This window comes from Aptenodytes patagonicus, chromosome Z (genome assembly GCF_965638725.1).
Source record: "Aptenodytes patagonicus chromosome Z, bAptPat1.pri.cur, whole genome shotgun sequence".
In the NCBI taxonomy this organism is placed as follows: Eukaryota; Metazoa; Chordata; class Aves; order Sphenisciformes; family Spheniscidae; genus Aptenodytes; species Aptenodytes patagonicus.
Window position 1 is genome coordinate 22,511,532 of NC_134982.1, and position 13,582 is coordinate 22,525,113.

The following is a 13,582-nucleotide window of genomic DNA, read 5'->3' on the forward strand; positions in this document are numbered from 1 at the left end:
GTGTCCAAAACTTAAAAGGTAATTTTAATAGCAGCTGCTCTCACTCTCAACACTTTTTATGTTTGGCTGCTGTAAAAAAGTGAACAGGACCACATCCCAAAACACAGGTGTGATAACCTGTGGTGATAACTGAGTGATGTCCATCCTTACCCATCCTTATGGGTAAGGATGAGGGGGAAGGCCAACAAGGCAGACATCCTGCTGGGAGTCTGTTATAGACCACCCAACCAGGATGAAGGGGCAGATGAAGCATTCTACAAGCAGCTGGCACAAGTCTCTCAATTGCTAGCCCTTGTTCGTGTGGGGGACTTCAACTTCCCAGACGTCTGCTGGAAATGCAATACAGTGGAGAGGAAACAGCCTAGGAGGTTCCTGGAGTGTGTGGAAGACAACTTCCTGACACAGCTGGTAAGTGAGCCTACCAGGGGAGGTGCCTCGCTCGACCTGCTGTTTACAAACAGAGAAGGACTGGTGGGAGATGTGGTGGTTGGAGGCCATCTTGGGCTTAGCGACCATGAAATGATAGAATTCTCGCTTCTTGGTGAAGTAAGGAGGGGAGCCAGCAAAACCACAACCATGGACTTCTGAAGGGCGGACTTTGGCCTGTTCAGGACGCTGGTTGAGAGAGTCCCTTGGGAGACAGTCCTGAAGGGCAAAGGGGTCCAGGAAGGCTGGATGATCTTCAAGAAGGAAGTCTTAAAGGCGCAGGAGCAGGCTGTCCCTGTACGCCGTAAGAAGAACGGGTGGGGAAGATGACCGGCCTGGCTGAACGGGGAGCTCTTGCTGGGACTCAGGAAAAAAAGGAGAGTTTACCGCTTGTGGAAGAAGGGGCAGGCGACTCAAGAAGAGTACAGGGATCTCGTTCGGTCGTGCAGAGAGGAAATGAGAAAGGCAAAAGCCCAGCTAGAACGCAATCTGGCCGCTGTCGTTAAAGACAAAAAATGTTTTTACAAATATATTAATGACAAGAAGAGAGCCAAGGAGAATCTGCATCCTTTATTGGATGCGGGGAGAAACATTGTCACTGAGGATGGGGAAAAGGCTGAGGTACTTAATGCCTTCTCTGCCTCAGTCTTTAACAGTCAGACCAGTTATCCTCAGGGTACTCAGCCCCCTGAGCTGGAAGACGAGGACGGCGAGCAGGATAAACCCCCCATAATCCAAGAGGAAGCAGTCAACGACCTGCTACGCCACCTGGATGCTCACAAGTCTATGGGGCCGGATGGGATCCACCCGAGAGTGCTGAGGGAGCTGGCGGAGGAGCTCGCCAAGCCACTCTCCATCATTTATCAGCAGTCTTGGTTAACGGGGAAGGTCCTGGATGACTGGAGGCTTGCCAAAGTGACACCCATCTACAAGAAGGGCCGGAAGGAGGATCTGGGGAACTACAGGCCTGTCAGCCTGACCTCGGTGCCGGGGAAGATTATGGAGCGGTTCATCTTGAGGGCGTTCACAAGGCATGTGTGGGACAACCAGGGGATCAGGCCCAGCCAGCACGGGTTCATGAGAGGCAGGTCCTGCTTGATCCACCTGATCTCCTTCTATGACCAGGTGACCCGCCTAGTGGATGAGGGAAAGGCTGTGGATGTGGTCTACCTGGGCTTCAGCAAGGCCTTTGACACCGTCTCCCACAGCATTCTCCTAGAGAAGCTGGCGGCTCACGGCTTAGACAGGTGTACTCTGCGCTGGGTGAAAAACTGGCTGGACAGCCGGGCCCAGAGAGTTGTGGTGAATGGAGTTACATCCAGTTGGCGGCCGGTCACGAGCGGTGTTCCCCAGGGCTCAGTTTTGGGGCTGGTCTTGTTCAATATCTTTATCAACGATCTGGATGAGGGGATCGAGTGCACCCTCAGTAAGTTTGCAGACGACACCAAGTTGGGCGGGAGTGTTGATCTGCTCGAGGGTAGGAAGGTTCTACAGAGGGACCTGGACAGGCTGGATCGATGGGCCAAGGCCAACTGTATGAGATTCAACAAGACCAAGTGCCGGGTCCTGCACTTCGGCCACAACAACCCCATGCAACGCTACAGGCTCGGGGAAGAGTGGCTGGAAAGCTGCCTGTCAGAAAAGAACCCAGGGGTGTTGGTTGACAGCCGGCTGAACATGAGCCGGCAGTGTGCCCAGGCGGCCAAGAAGGCCAATGGCATCCTGGCCTGTATCAGAAATAGTGTGGCCAGTAGGAGCAGGGAAGTGATCGTGCCCCTGTACTCGGCCGGGGTGAGGCCGCACCTCGAATACTGTGTTCAGTTTTGGGCCCCTCACTACAAGAAGGACATCGAGGTGCTGGAATGTGGTGAAGGGTCTAGAGCACAAGTCCTGTGAGGAGCGGCTGAGGGAACTGGGGTTGTTTAGCCTGGAGAAAAGGAGGCTGAGGGGAGACCTCATCGCTCTCTACAACTACCCGAAAGGAGGTTGTAGCAAGGTGGGTGTCGCTCTCTTCTCCCAAGTAACAAGCGATAGGACGAGAGGAAACGGCCTCAAGTTGCACCAGGGGAGGTTTAGATTGGACGTGAGGAGAAATTTCTTTACTGAAAGAGTGGTGAAACATTGGACCAGGCTGCCCAGGGAAGTGGTTGAGTCACCATCCCTGGAGGTATTTAAAAGAGGTGTAGATGTGGCGCTTAGGGACATGGTTTAGTGGGCATGGGGGCGTTAGGTTGACGGTTGGACTCGATGATCTTAGAGGTCTTTTCCAACCTTAATGATTCTATGATTCTATGATTTCTCAGTTTCAAAATTTGACAGGAAATTTTCATCCCTCTATTATAAGATATCCTAGGGAGGTGGAAAATGCACTTTGCCTCATAAACTTGCAGGTCACCTGAGCACAGCTTTGCAGCACTTTATATTCTCCTGAAACTCTGCTCTCTATATTTAATATTAACTTATATTATTAATTGACTCCCCTAACTCTAAATTCAACAGCTGGACTTACTTCCCTATTACTGAATGTGTTTCGGTTGTCTTTGCATGTGTGTGTTTAAATACACATCGAAATATCTGTTTACACATAGCTTTTTAATGTGGTGGTTTTGATTACCCCCCTCATGCATGACCAAGTGCTCATTTTACACATTTACTTCCCTGTGGGAATGAATCTGTAAGACTTTGGTTCAGGAGGAATAGCAAAACTAAGCTAAGCTATTATTCCACATATATTGAAGTTTCTAGCGATTTTTAAGACTCAGAGATGGTAGATTTTTGCTTTTCTTTCCTCTATAGCCTTCTGCTCTTGTTTGAGATGAACTTCCCAGCAGTTTTTCTACACTGTACAGTCCAGAAGAAATTTTCCAAGAAGGCCAAATTTGGGAACATCTTTTGGAAGAGGTTATAATGACAGTGGCAAAAGGAAAGAAAATAATTGGGTCTGCAAGGCTCATTTTGCAATCTCCAATCTTCATGGCATCACACCATGCAATGCTCTCCATCTGAAACCTTAGAATAGTAGAAGTAACAGAAAGTTAAGCTCAACAGTCAGAGGTATAGGTTCAAGTATTGGACCTAGGGACTTATGTATGAGTTTTGTTCTGAAGTGTTTTCATTTCTGGAATTGGAGGGAGGGCTGGCTGTCCCTGAAGCAAACCATTCCGATCATGCCTATTTTTCCTATCTGGAGCTGGATGGCCTTAGATAAGCTTGGGCCAAGGTAGGGGGGCAAGAGTGGGAATGTTCACGACATCTGTGAGTAATACTAAATTCCCCAACAATCTATTTGATAGGAAGGCACAGTTCTTTTCCCTCTTTTTTTCCCCTGACTATTCTTGCAGCTGAACTCTCTCCCTGAAATCTGAGAGAAAAGAGGCTACAGGTGCCTCACAAGGAGAAACAGAGTGAAGGGATAGTCTATGCAAACTAATCTACCTAAGCATCCAGTCATTCCTAGAATCGCGTATCTAATAAATAGCAGTGGAAAGCAACATTTCCAGCACTAGACTTTCCACTAGACTGTAGAATTGCTATTCAGCACTTGTGAGACTGTACCCGGAGAACTATGCTCGGTTCTGTGCTACCTCCCTGACTAGAAAGAGGATACAAAGAAGATGGAGCCAGACTCTTGGAGGTGCACAGCGATATGATGTGAAACAAGGGACCCAAGGCAGAACATAGGAAATTCTGATTAGATATTGGAAAAATGTTTTACCATGAAGTGGTCAAATACTGGAACAGTTTGTCCCAGAGAGGCTGTGCAACCTCCATCCTTGGGAGTGTTCAACACTGAACTGGACACAGCCCTGAGCAACCTGTTCTGAATAGGCCTGCTTTGAGCAGTGGTTGGACCAGGTGACCTCCAGAGGCCCATTCCAACCTTAATCATTCTGTGACTCCATGATTCTAAAATGCTATATGTCTTTATTTTCTCTTTGGCCCTTTCACATTTATATGCACGTACTAAGTTAACTGAGGATGTGAACTTGTCTTATTTATCATCAGCTTGTAGGTTTTTTTCTTTAATGTACTAGAAGATACTCAGAAACTATGGTGCAAATACTGCAGTGTAATACTGTAATACAGACCTATTTAAAATAACTGGAACTAGGCAGGCACTTATGTGTAATGGTCAGTTTGAAATCTTCACAGCAGTACAAGCTAAGTCATTGGGAAGACACAGGAGAAGAGGGGACAGATACAACTGAAAAGAATTTGGGGAATGAACAACAGTGGGGCATCTCCTACCTATGAATAACTGACAGATACTGCTCCCCTCCTGTAACCCTTGCTATATGTAACTTAAGACCTTAATACATCAAGGAAGAGATGTAGATAACAGGATTGTTGCATTCAAAATAAACATCAATAGAATTTAATCTTACCTAAACATTTTCATTCTTATTACCACCTTTAAATATGCAGCATAAACAAGCATCACTAAATGTAGTTTCTCTAGATTACCAGAATAGCTTTGGATTTCATCCAGACATGGTGGTGATCCACTGTATTACCAAAAAAGAACCCTTGTTCTCAGAAATAAGCTACATCCTTGTTTACAAGAATAAACTCTTCTAGCAATGCTCTTCTTTTCTAGACCTGCAATATACCTCATACTGGTTAAACTGGCAAAGGAAAGTTGACATTCCTCATGTTGGCATGTACCAACCTTCTTTCAAATCATTCTATCAAATGACATGGGGTGGGGTTTGTCTAACACCCTTTTTTTATGAAACTCCTGCCTTCCACTAGCAAAAATTCAGTCTTGGAACTTGTCCACCAAGATGATCTATTTAGCAGTCAAATGGTTCTGCCTTGCTTTTGGACCTATACGTTCCCAGCTTCCTCTCACATTTACAGTTTTAACATGTCAACATAATCTCACAGGTTTTCCAATCATCTGCTAGCTCCAAAGTCTTCTCTAACAGAGGAGCACCGTGTAGTTAAAATGATTTAACCTCATTTAAGATAACTTCTATAAATTCGCTAAGGTTCTTTCAGTGTTCTGAATTCCCACCTAAATTACCCCTCAGCTGTGCATCTGGTATCCCAAGGAGAGATTTTTAGAACATCAGCTGAGTGCCACAGAGCTGACACCACAGCTCTGTGTCTTCCTTTACATAACCACTTCTTGGACAGACATCTCTACTAATACTTAAATAATGTTGCTATATTAAAACCTATTTTAAGAACACTAAAAGAAAACCTGCATTACACAGTTCCCATTGAGAAATACATTCAACAGTTATGTTAATAATTTTAAGGTAGAACTCTACATGACTATGTCTTCAGTGAAAATTGTTTAAGTCCTGATTAATCTCTATTTGGCTATAATGGGCTTGTCCTGCTAAATTACCAGGTTTCTGTATTCACTAAATTAGGAAATAGGCACCATTCACTTGCAGCAACATTCATATTAAAATAAACATATTTGAATATGTGAGTTTTAAAAGCTAGTATTTTTACAAATTCCAACAACATGAAAATTAATGCTATTTGTATTGTTGAGGTCACACAACTCTAACGATCCAAAGATGTAAGCCTTTTGAAACAAACAGGAAAAGAAGGCCCTTATAGTCACTTATTTAAAGAATTTGACAATATGAGTTTCTTATTTAATTTATCTTTATGGACAATTCATAAAGAACATTAATCCAACAATGTTTACTAAGTTGTAAAAATTATATATATTTTTGAGGGAGGCCTAGCATATGCCAATTATTGTAACATCTTGGGTGCCAGTACCACTTAGTAGTAAACAAAGCAATAAAATGCTGCCAGACAAGTAAACAACAAAATTCTTAATTAGAGACTGCTACTAGATTCTGAGAGCATTTTCTATTGGCCTGTAAGTTGGAAAACACTCATCTTCCTTTTACTTACGTTGTATGGAAGTAGTTAGGACATAATAGATCAAGAGCAGCTTTTCAAACCAAGCAGGAGAACAGGATGGGTTTTAGGATGGAAAGAAGGGTGCATTTGGTTGGAGCACACAACAGACTTTTGCCAAGATTTTCAAAGGCACCATTATTTTTCCAGGTGCTCTATTTGTAGCTACAGAAACCAAGGGCTCATGTAGCCTAATGATTACAGTGTCATACAGTATCCCAGACTTCAGAAAGTCAAGAAACTAACACATAAAACTCCTTTCTTCTCCTAATAGAGAATAAAGCCTCTGGGCCACTGAAATATTAGACTGCATTCAACCTTGGATGTTGTTTTGGTTTCTTAACCCTTTATTGATTGGTATAAGGACAAGATTGACACTTCAAGAAAAAACTGATACTTTAGAGCAATCTCCACACGTAAGCAATGCAGTGGTGGATGCTACCTGGTTAGACCTAGGAGCATACAAGGAATGGAAAGGTAGAGGAAGTAGACTTTTTTGACAGCAACAAATTTTAATGGCCACTTATCAAAGTACAGTTTTAAAAGAGACAGCATTAGGGAACAAGCACTAGGATTACTGGATTGCAAGAGGCTAATGTTGCCTTACCTTTGTACAGTTGCTTATGCATAAATACAGATGAAAAGTTGGTTTTGCAAAGAAGCCTGGACCTGTAAATCACTTGAGATAAAATTTACAGGAGACCTATTGTAAAAAAAATTATGGTCTGGGAAACCTGATAAAAAGAAGTCTAAGGTCTAAGAGATTAGGATGTATCTTAAGGATACAACATCTTGGGAAATTCCATGACTAGTGGAATTAGGACCAATGGTATTTCTTCTCTTTTTTTTCCAGTCTGAAATTTCAGTAGTGAAAAATAGAACATAGAAAGATGATATGGCAAGATGATTTAATTGACATATGACTAATGGCCTTTAAAAATGCTAAGTTTTTTTTTTAAACAACTAAACTCTGAATATAGACCATGCAATAATGATAATTATGTGAGAAGCAAATAGAGGTACCTAAAATTTTTGAAGATAACCAGAACATCAGTTCCATTTATTACACTGAATGTTTTTGCACTATTAACTGGAAAATTATTTGAGTTGAAGTATTTATTTCCCAGTTCCATTAGTACTATTTATTATTACACAGTACCTTTTATTCTATGATCTAAAAAATCACTTTAACATAAACCTGTAATGACTATTTGTGTTTTTATTTTACACATGAGAAAACAGTGCCAGAGAGAGATTAATTGACTTGGCCAAGACCACACAGTAAACAAATGGCAAAAAAAAGGATCACAGATAGTCCCAACTATCTTCTTGACTCCTCTGGCTTTTGTATAGCTCTTGCATATATGAATTCAAAGCACTTACCTTCTCATTTGAAAATATAGGAATAGTCTTGACTTTTAAGAAAAAGACATCAGTCAATGATTCTGATACACTTTTCTGTGTGATGAAATGCTATTGTATTCCTTGAAGGAAATATAGCGCTGTACTGAGTAAGTTGTGTATGAAGTTACTGATGATTATATGGAGCCAGAGTAAGCATTAGAATGGTTATAAACAATATTTCATTTTCTGAACTACAAGTGCATTGTGTTTTTCAACTAATTCAGTTTAAAATTTTTGCTGGTTGATTTTACCTTTTAAATGTTAACTCTCCTCAGTCTGGGTAATAAAGATATACTAGCCTGTTCTAACTCTGATTTTAACATATGTAATTCCTTCTCCTCATTTCTTTTGAAAAATATAACTGTTCCATATTTTTAAGGTTTCTGCAAAACTTAAAATAGAAGAAACTCAAAGTTGTATATTTGGCTTCTTAACTGTTCCTTTATGGTTTTCATTGAAGTTTTAATAATTAGGATATCTTCAGAGCAAACCAAAACAAATTCTGGAAACACAATTCTATATATTTTTTTCACATTTGAGCCATTAATGTTCAATACCATCCCTAATACATGATGTGTTTTCTGTACAGTTCTACACACAATTTTTCCCACCCTCTCATATTCAGAGTAATTTGGGGTTTTCTGAAAGACAAGCTTATCACCCTAGACCATAATAAATCCATGGGAATCCATTAAGAAATGTTCTTCTGATGAACAGGTTAAATAAGGGAGAAATATTAAAAAGTCTTAAAATGAAAAGGGAACTGAAATACTTCAATTTGTGTCTTTTTCAAAAGTATTGGGGTTTTTTGCAAGTTACTGGTTTTACAAGAATACTAAGACGATATTTTGCTTTGCTTTCCATGAAAAAAAGCAGTTGACCCAGAACTTGAAATGAAAGTCCTGGAAAGACCAGCCTTTTCTGATATTTCTTGGTCGTATTTGTAAGCAATTTGTTACAGTTCACTCTGTGTTTCCATATTATAGCTGTGTGCTTCATTCAAAATGTTTAACTGTGAGAATTAATTTTTGTGAAGAAAGTCATGGAATGGTCAATTTTATTGAGCTTCTTTACTCCACTTTGCTTTAGTACTTCTAAAAAGGAGGCACATCTGAAGCATTTTTACCAATGCCATAAAATGAAAATAAAATCCACTGACCCTCCCCCCTTAATTTTAAAGCAGCATGTCTTGTCAAAACAACATTGTTGCACTTATAAAAAGAATGGAGGTTTAAAAAAACCAAAATACTGTTCATAAAGAATTTTAAATTCCTATTTAAATAGGCATCATAAGAATTGTAATTCAAAATTTTAAAATGGCTCCAAAACCCTAACAAAAAAATATATGTACTTTCCCTTCCCACCTCGACTTGTCATCCCCTCAATAACTAATCACTTATGGAATAATACGGAATATATTCAAACCAACCATTACAATTTACAAAAATTAAGCTACTTTGCATTCAGAAAACAGAAATGCATTCAGTCTTAAAGATCGAAAACCCTAGATGCCTAGTGTTTTTCCTGTAAAAGAAACAGGAATGTATTGAAAAGAGCATTAAATTGAGCATTTGTTCATTTTTGAAGCATATGATTTGTTCTTTCAAATCTTACATAGTGAAAAATTTAACATCATTAACTTCAGACAAGCATGAGTTCACACAAGTGATACAAAGGTGTAGCAACAGAATGGCTGTGTAAAAACCAAAGATATTAAAAGCCAGATTTTAAAGATTACTGATGTGAAAGTGTATTTCTAGTTTAGAATTGCCGAACCTCTTTTTATTTCTCAATTATATACGAAGTGGAAATGAAGCCAACGTTAGGTAGAAATAGAGCAAACAGTGCCAGAGAATATTCAAGTATGTCTTGCTCAGATTTATGGCAAAGGCTCCATAATAAAGAATACAGTGTGTACCACAGAAACACACAAAGCAATCTTCGTTCAGAAAGGATTCTATTATTTATTCATCAAGCATATCACACTATAAAAATCTGATTATCCAGGAAACCAAAAATCTACAGAGTAACTGAGTATTAAGTGTTGTCCCTCTGCCCACCATTCTCTCCATAAATCCTTCATTCACAATGTCCGCACAATATTCAAATACAAGCGTGTGGCTTTCCACTAAAAGGAAGTGGTTCCAGCTACTAAAAATGAAGATCGAATAATAAATTGATCAATCAAATGAAATATCCTACTGATTTTGACAGAGAATTTGATTTTAAAACAGATGCCTGTGATAGCCATCAAGGGCAAAATAAGCATTGGTGAGCTACACGCTGCAAAATAAATCTACAGCTCATTTAACAGGGAACAATAGACTAGTAAATTACGGACTCCTCCCTCTGGCTAAGAAACCATTAGCCTATTTTCTCATCTCAGCCCATTCAAACTAGCAGGACCCTAACCCTGGGTTTGCCAGACTGCCTCCCACCTCCCAGAGCTCTCGTTATTTTAACTTTGTGCGAACAGCACACGAATTTCATCCTTCCCACTCGGCACCAGCGCTGCAGGTTCCCGGGGAGCGCGGGCAGCAAAGACAGCTCCAGCGAGGAGGGGCAGCCGGGGAGGCAGCGGAGCGGAGCCGGGCGGCGGCGGGAAGCGGGGCCAGGGCGGAGCGCCGGGCCCCGCGCTGCCGGCCGCTCCGCATTAGCCGCCCCGGTCACGGCTCCGTGCTGGCACAGACGCGGTCCCGCTCCCACCCACGTGCTTCGCGATTGCCTTTCCACCCACAGACGTGTGTGGGACGACGTGCCGCCGCCCGTGCCCCGGTCACGCCCGCTCCAGGCGAGCCCTGCCCGGGGGCCCCGGGGAGGCGAGCTGCCCCGCTCCCCGCAGCCTCCCACCCCGGGCTCCCCGGCACGGCAGCCCAGCCCGGCCCCACCTCCCTTTCGGAGCTTCCGCAGCCGCACGGCGTCCCTTTCTTCTCCTTCCCGCCGCGGGGAGCGGGGTCGGTCGGACGGGGGTCCCGCTGCGCCCACGCCTCAGCGGCTCCCGCCGGCTCCCCTCCCCGCGGCCGGGAGCAGCCATGGCGGGCGGGAGAGCTGCACCCCGCCGCCGCGCCCCCACACACACACGGCCGGAGCGGTGGGCCAAGCCCTCTCCTACCGTCTGAGTCCCTGGAAAGAGGAGGGCCAGGACATCCGCGATTTCTTCAGGCCGGGCCGGTGGCCGGTCTCCACGGCGTAGGAGGCGCGGTCCACGGCTCGGCAGTAGAGGTATCGCTCCGTGTCGGAGTAGCCGCGGTGCCTGACGCGAGCCCCGGCCAGGCAGCGGCCCCGCGAGGCGGGCGGCGGCGACGGGCCGGGGGGCTGCTGGTGCTGGAGGAACTGGTGCTGCCGCAGCTGCGGCGGGTAGTGCTGTTCGTGCCGCCACAGATGCTTGGGGGCTTTGAGACTCCCGCTGCCCCCGGCGCCGTCGCTGCCGCCGGCGCCGTCGCTGCTGCCGGGCAGCGCGGACAAGCCGCTGCCGCCGCCGCGCTCTGCCTCCATGCTGCCGGCGGGCGGCCGGCCGGGCCGGGCCGGGAGGGCCGGGGCGGCGGCGGCCGCCTTCCTCCGGGCAGCGGCGGGAAAACTGTGCTGAAAAGTTGGACAGCTCCTACCGCACCGCCCCTCGCCCGGGTGTGGGAGCGGCTGGGGCCGCCGCGCCGCCGAGTCCTCCTGGCCACTCGGGAGGGGAGGAGGGGAGAGGGGGAGGAGGAGGAGGAGGAGAGGGGCTGGCTTCCCGCTCGGAAATGTGTAAAGCCGGGCTGGAGCCAGCGCAGGGGAGAGCGGAGCCTGCAGCGGGCTGCGATCAGCGCCCAGAGCGCGCTGGGGTGTGCGGGCGGCGGGGGAGGGCGCGGCGGGGAGGCCGGCCCGGCCCAGGGGGGGACCGGCACTAGGAGTGAGGGCGGAGGGGCTCTCCCAGCCGCTGCTCCAGCCCGCGACCTCCCCGGGCGCGCCTCTCCCTTCCTGAGGCCGAGGGCGCCAGCGGCACCGCTCCGGCGTGTCGCTGCTGGCCGGACGTGACTCCCTCCCAGAGGGACTCGCACTGCAAAGCGGCGGCAGGTGGCAAAGTTCCTCGCGCGCCAGTTCACCGAGAACTTTGCGGTGGGCTAAAAATGGGTTCTTACTCCCTAAACTCCTCCTCCCGCCACCCCTTGTTCCCTATATCATCCGTTCCATCTCTGCCACATCAGGTTCAGAAATCGCCTGTTTCCCAACTTGATAACCTTCCCCTGGTCTGCCATCTTCACCGATGAGTAAGCTCTCTCCCCCCTGCGAGTAAGACTGGCTGTAAATCAATGCGAGGAAGGTTTAATTATAGCGGTGCTGAGCCTTTTGCTACAGAGAAGGTTTTATATTATAAAACACTAGTTTCAGGAGTTTGTCACTCGCAGAAAAAATCATTTAAAGTTAACATTTACAGAACAGGAACTTCACCCTAAAAAGCATTTTTTAAATTAGTCTTACATTTCAAATTATTTTGTGCTCATGTACAATCAATAATCCAGCACTGATGGAAGTTGCATGTTTTTTAAGTTGCCCTTTTTTTCCTCCTTGCATTTTTTTTTGAAGTAGAATTCATATTTGTCCTGTGTGGTAATATTCTAAAATCTAACACTTCTTCTCATTCATGACAAAATTATAATCGCTACACTCCTGACAAAATATGAAAAAGGCACATGCAGGTGTTCATTTGAAAACTATTAATATGTATTTGTCTGGTCCTTCTATTCTGTTTGCCAGAGTATCAGTACTAAACAAGAATGTATTGCAAAAATCTCTTTCCTACAGTATCCTTACAAAAACATGTATTTTCTTCTAATCAGTGTTCACCTACTCATTAGACTGTTCTGATTAGCTTCATGCACAACTTCTACTTCCTTAATCACAAAATTGCTCTTGCCATCTTTTTTCCCTTTCCATCACAGATCTGCAATCATTTTAAACCTCACAAATTTCTTTCTAAACTTCTTAATTTCTTATTAATGGAAATGTACATCTATGTCAACTCTTTAACGTGTTGATGCATATTTTTCCATCCTCCATCTTAAAAGTCAGCCTTCCTTCCCAGACACACAGCAACCCTAAAATCAAGATTCACCCTCCAACCATGTACATCCAAGCTTCTGTTGGGCAAAACTCCCAGTCTATGTTTTTCCAAGCCAACAGTACTTTCCTAGATAATCCTGATATCATCCGACATCCCTTCATTGCTTCTTTCCTGCCCTAATAACTTTTGGCTTCACCAACTAATTTCAGACAACATAAAAAGTTGTGATAAATATTGTAAATACTGGGAAAGAGCCAAAGTAGTACTTCCATTGAAGGAAACTTGAGCTTGAACTCATACATTTATGAAGTTCTGATTCTCCTGCTCTTTATCCAGACATACAAGACTGTTTTCAAACCAGACGTCTTAGATGCTGCCACACGCCCAGCTGTAGCAGGCTGTTACAGTTTTGACAGCATATATAGGACACAGAAATTGGAAGAAGATGGAAGGACAAAGACTGAAGTGAGACATGAGGAGAGAATGATATCCAAAATGAAATAAACAATAGGGATAATTGCAATGTGGGATATAGGCGTATAGGATGCAAATCCATGAAAAACTCAGAGAAGAAAAATAACTTTTTCCACTCTCTTTACCTCCATTCCCATATTGCAATGGGACTGTATTTCACAATTGCTAGGTCCCTCTACTCTCTTAAAATTAGACACAGCTTCTGTGACCAATCTCACTATAATTTCACAGAATCATAGAACTGCTGTTAGGAAGAGCCGTGGTGAGGTTGTCCAGTCCAACCTCACACTCAAAATGGGACTATCAGCAACACTAGATCACGTCAGGCACGGCTTTGTCTGAATCTCAAAA

At 44.3% G+C, this 13,582-nt stretch overlaps 1 protein-coding gene across 1 annotated transcript in view; it reads right to left on the reverse strand.

The window, feature by feature from the left end:
• PDE4D (phosphodiesterase 4D) overlaps nt 1–11,214 on the reverse strand; it is a 436,186-nt gene extending 424,972 nt beyond the window's left edge. The window contains exon 1 of the mRNA XM_076362675.1: nt 10,832–11,214. Within this exon, the coding sequence (XP_076218790.1) occupies nt 10,832–11,214 (383 nt within the window). The remainder of the gene's footprint in view (nt 1–10,831) is intronic.
• Nucleotides 11,215–13,582: the final 2,368 nt, after the last annotated feature.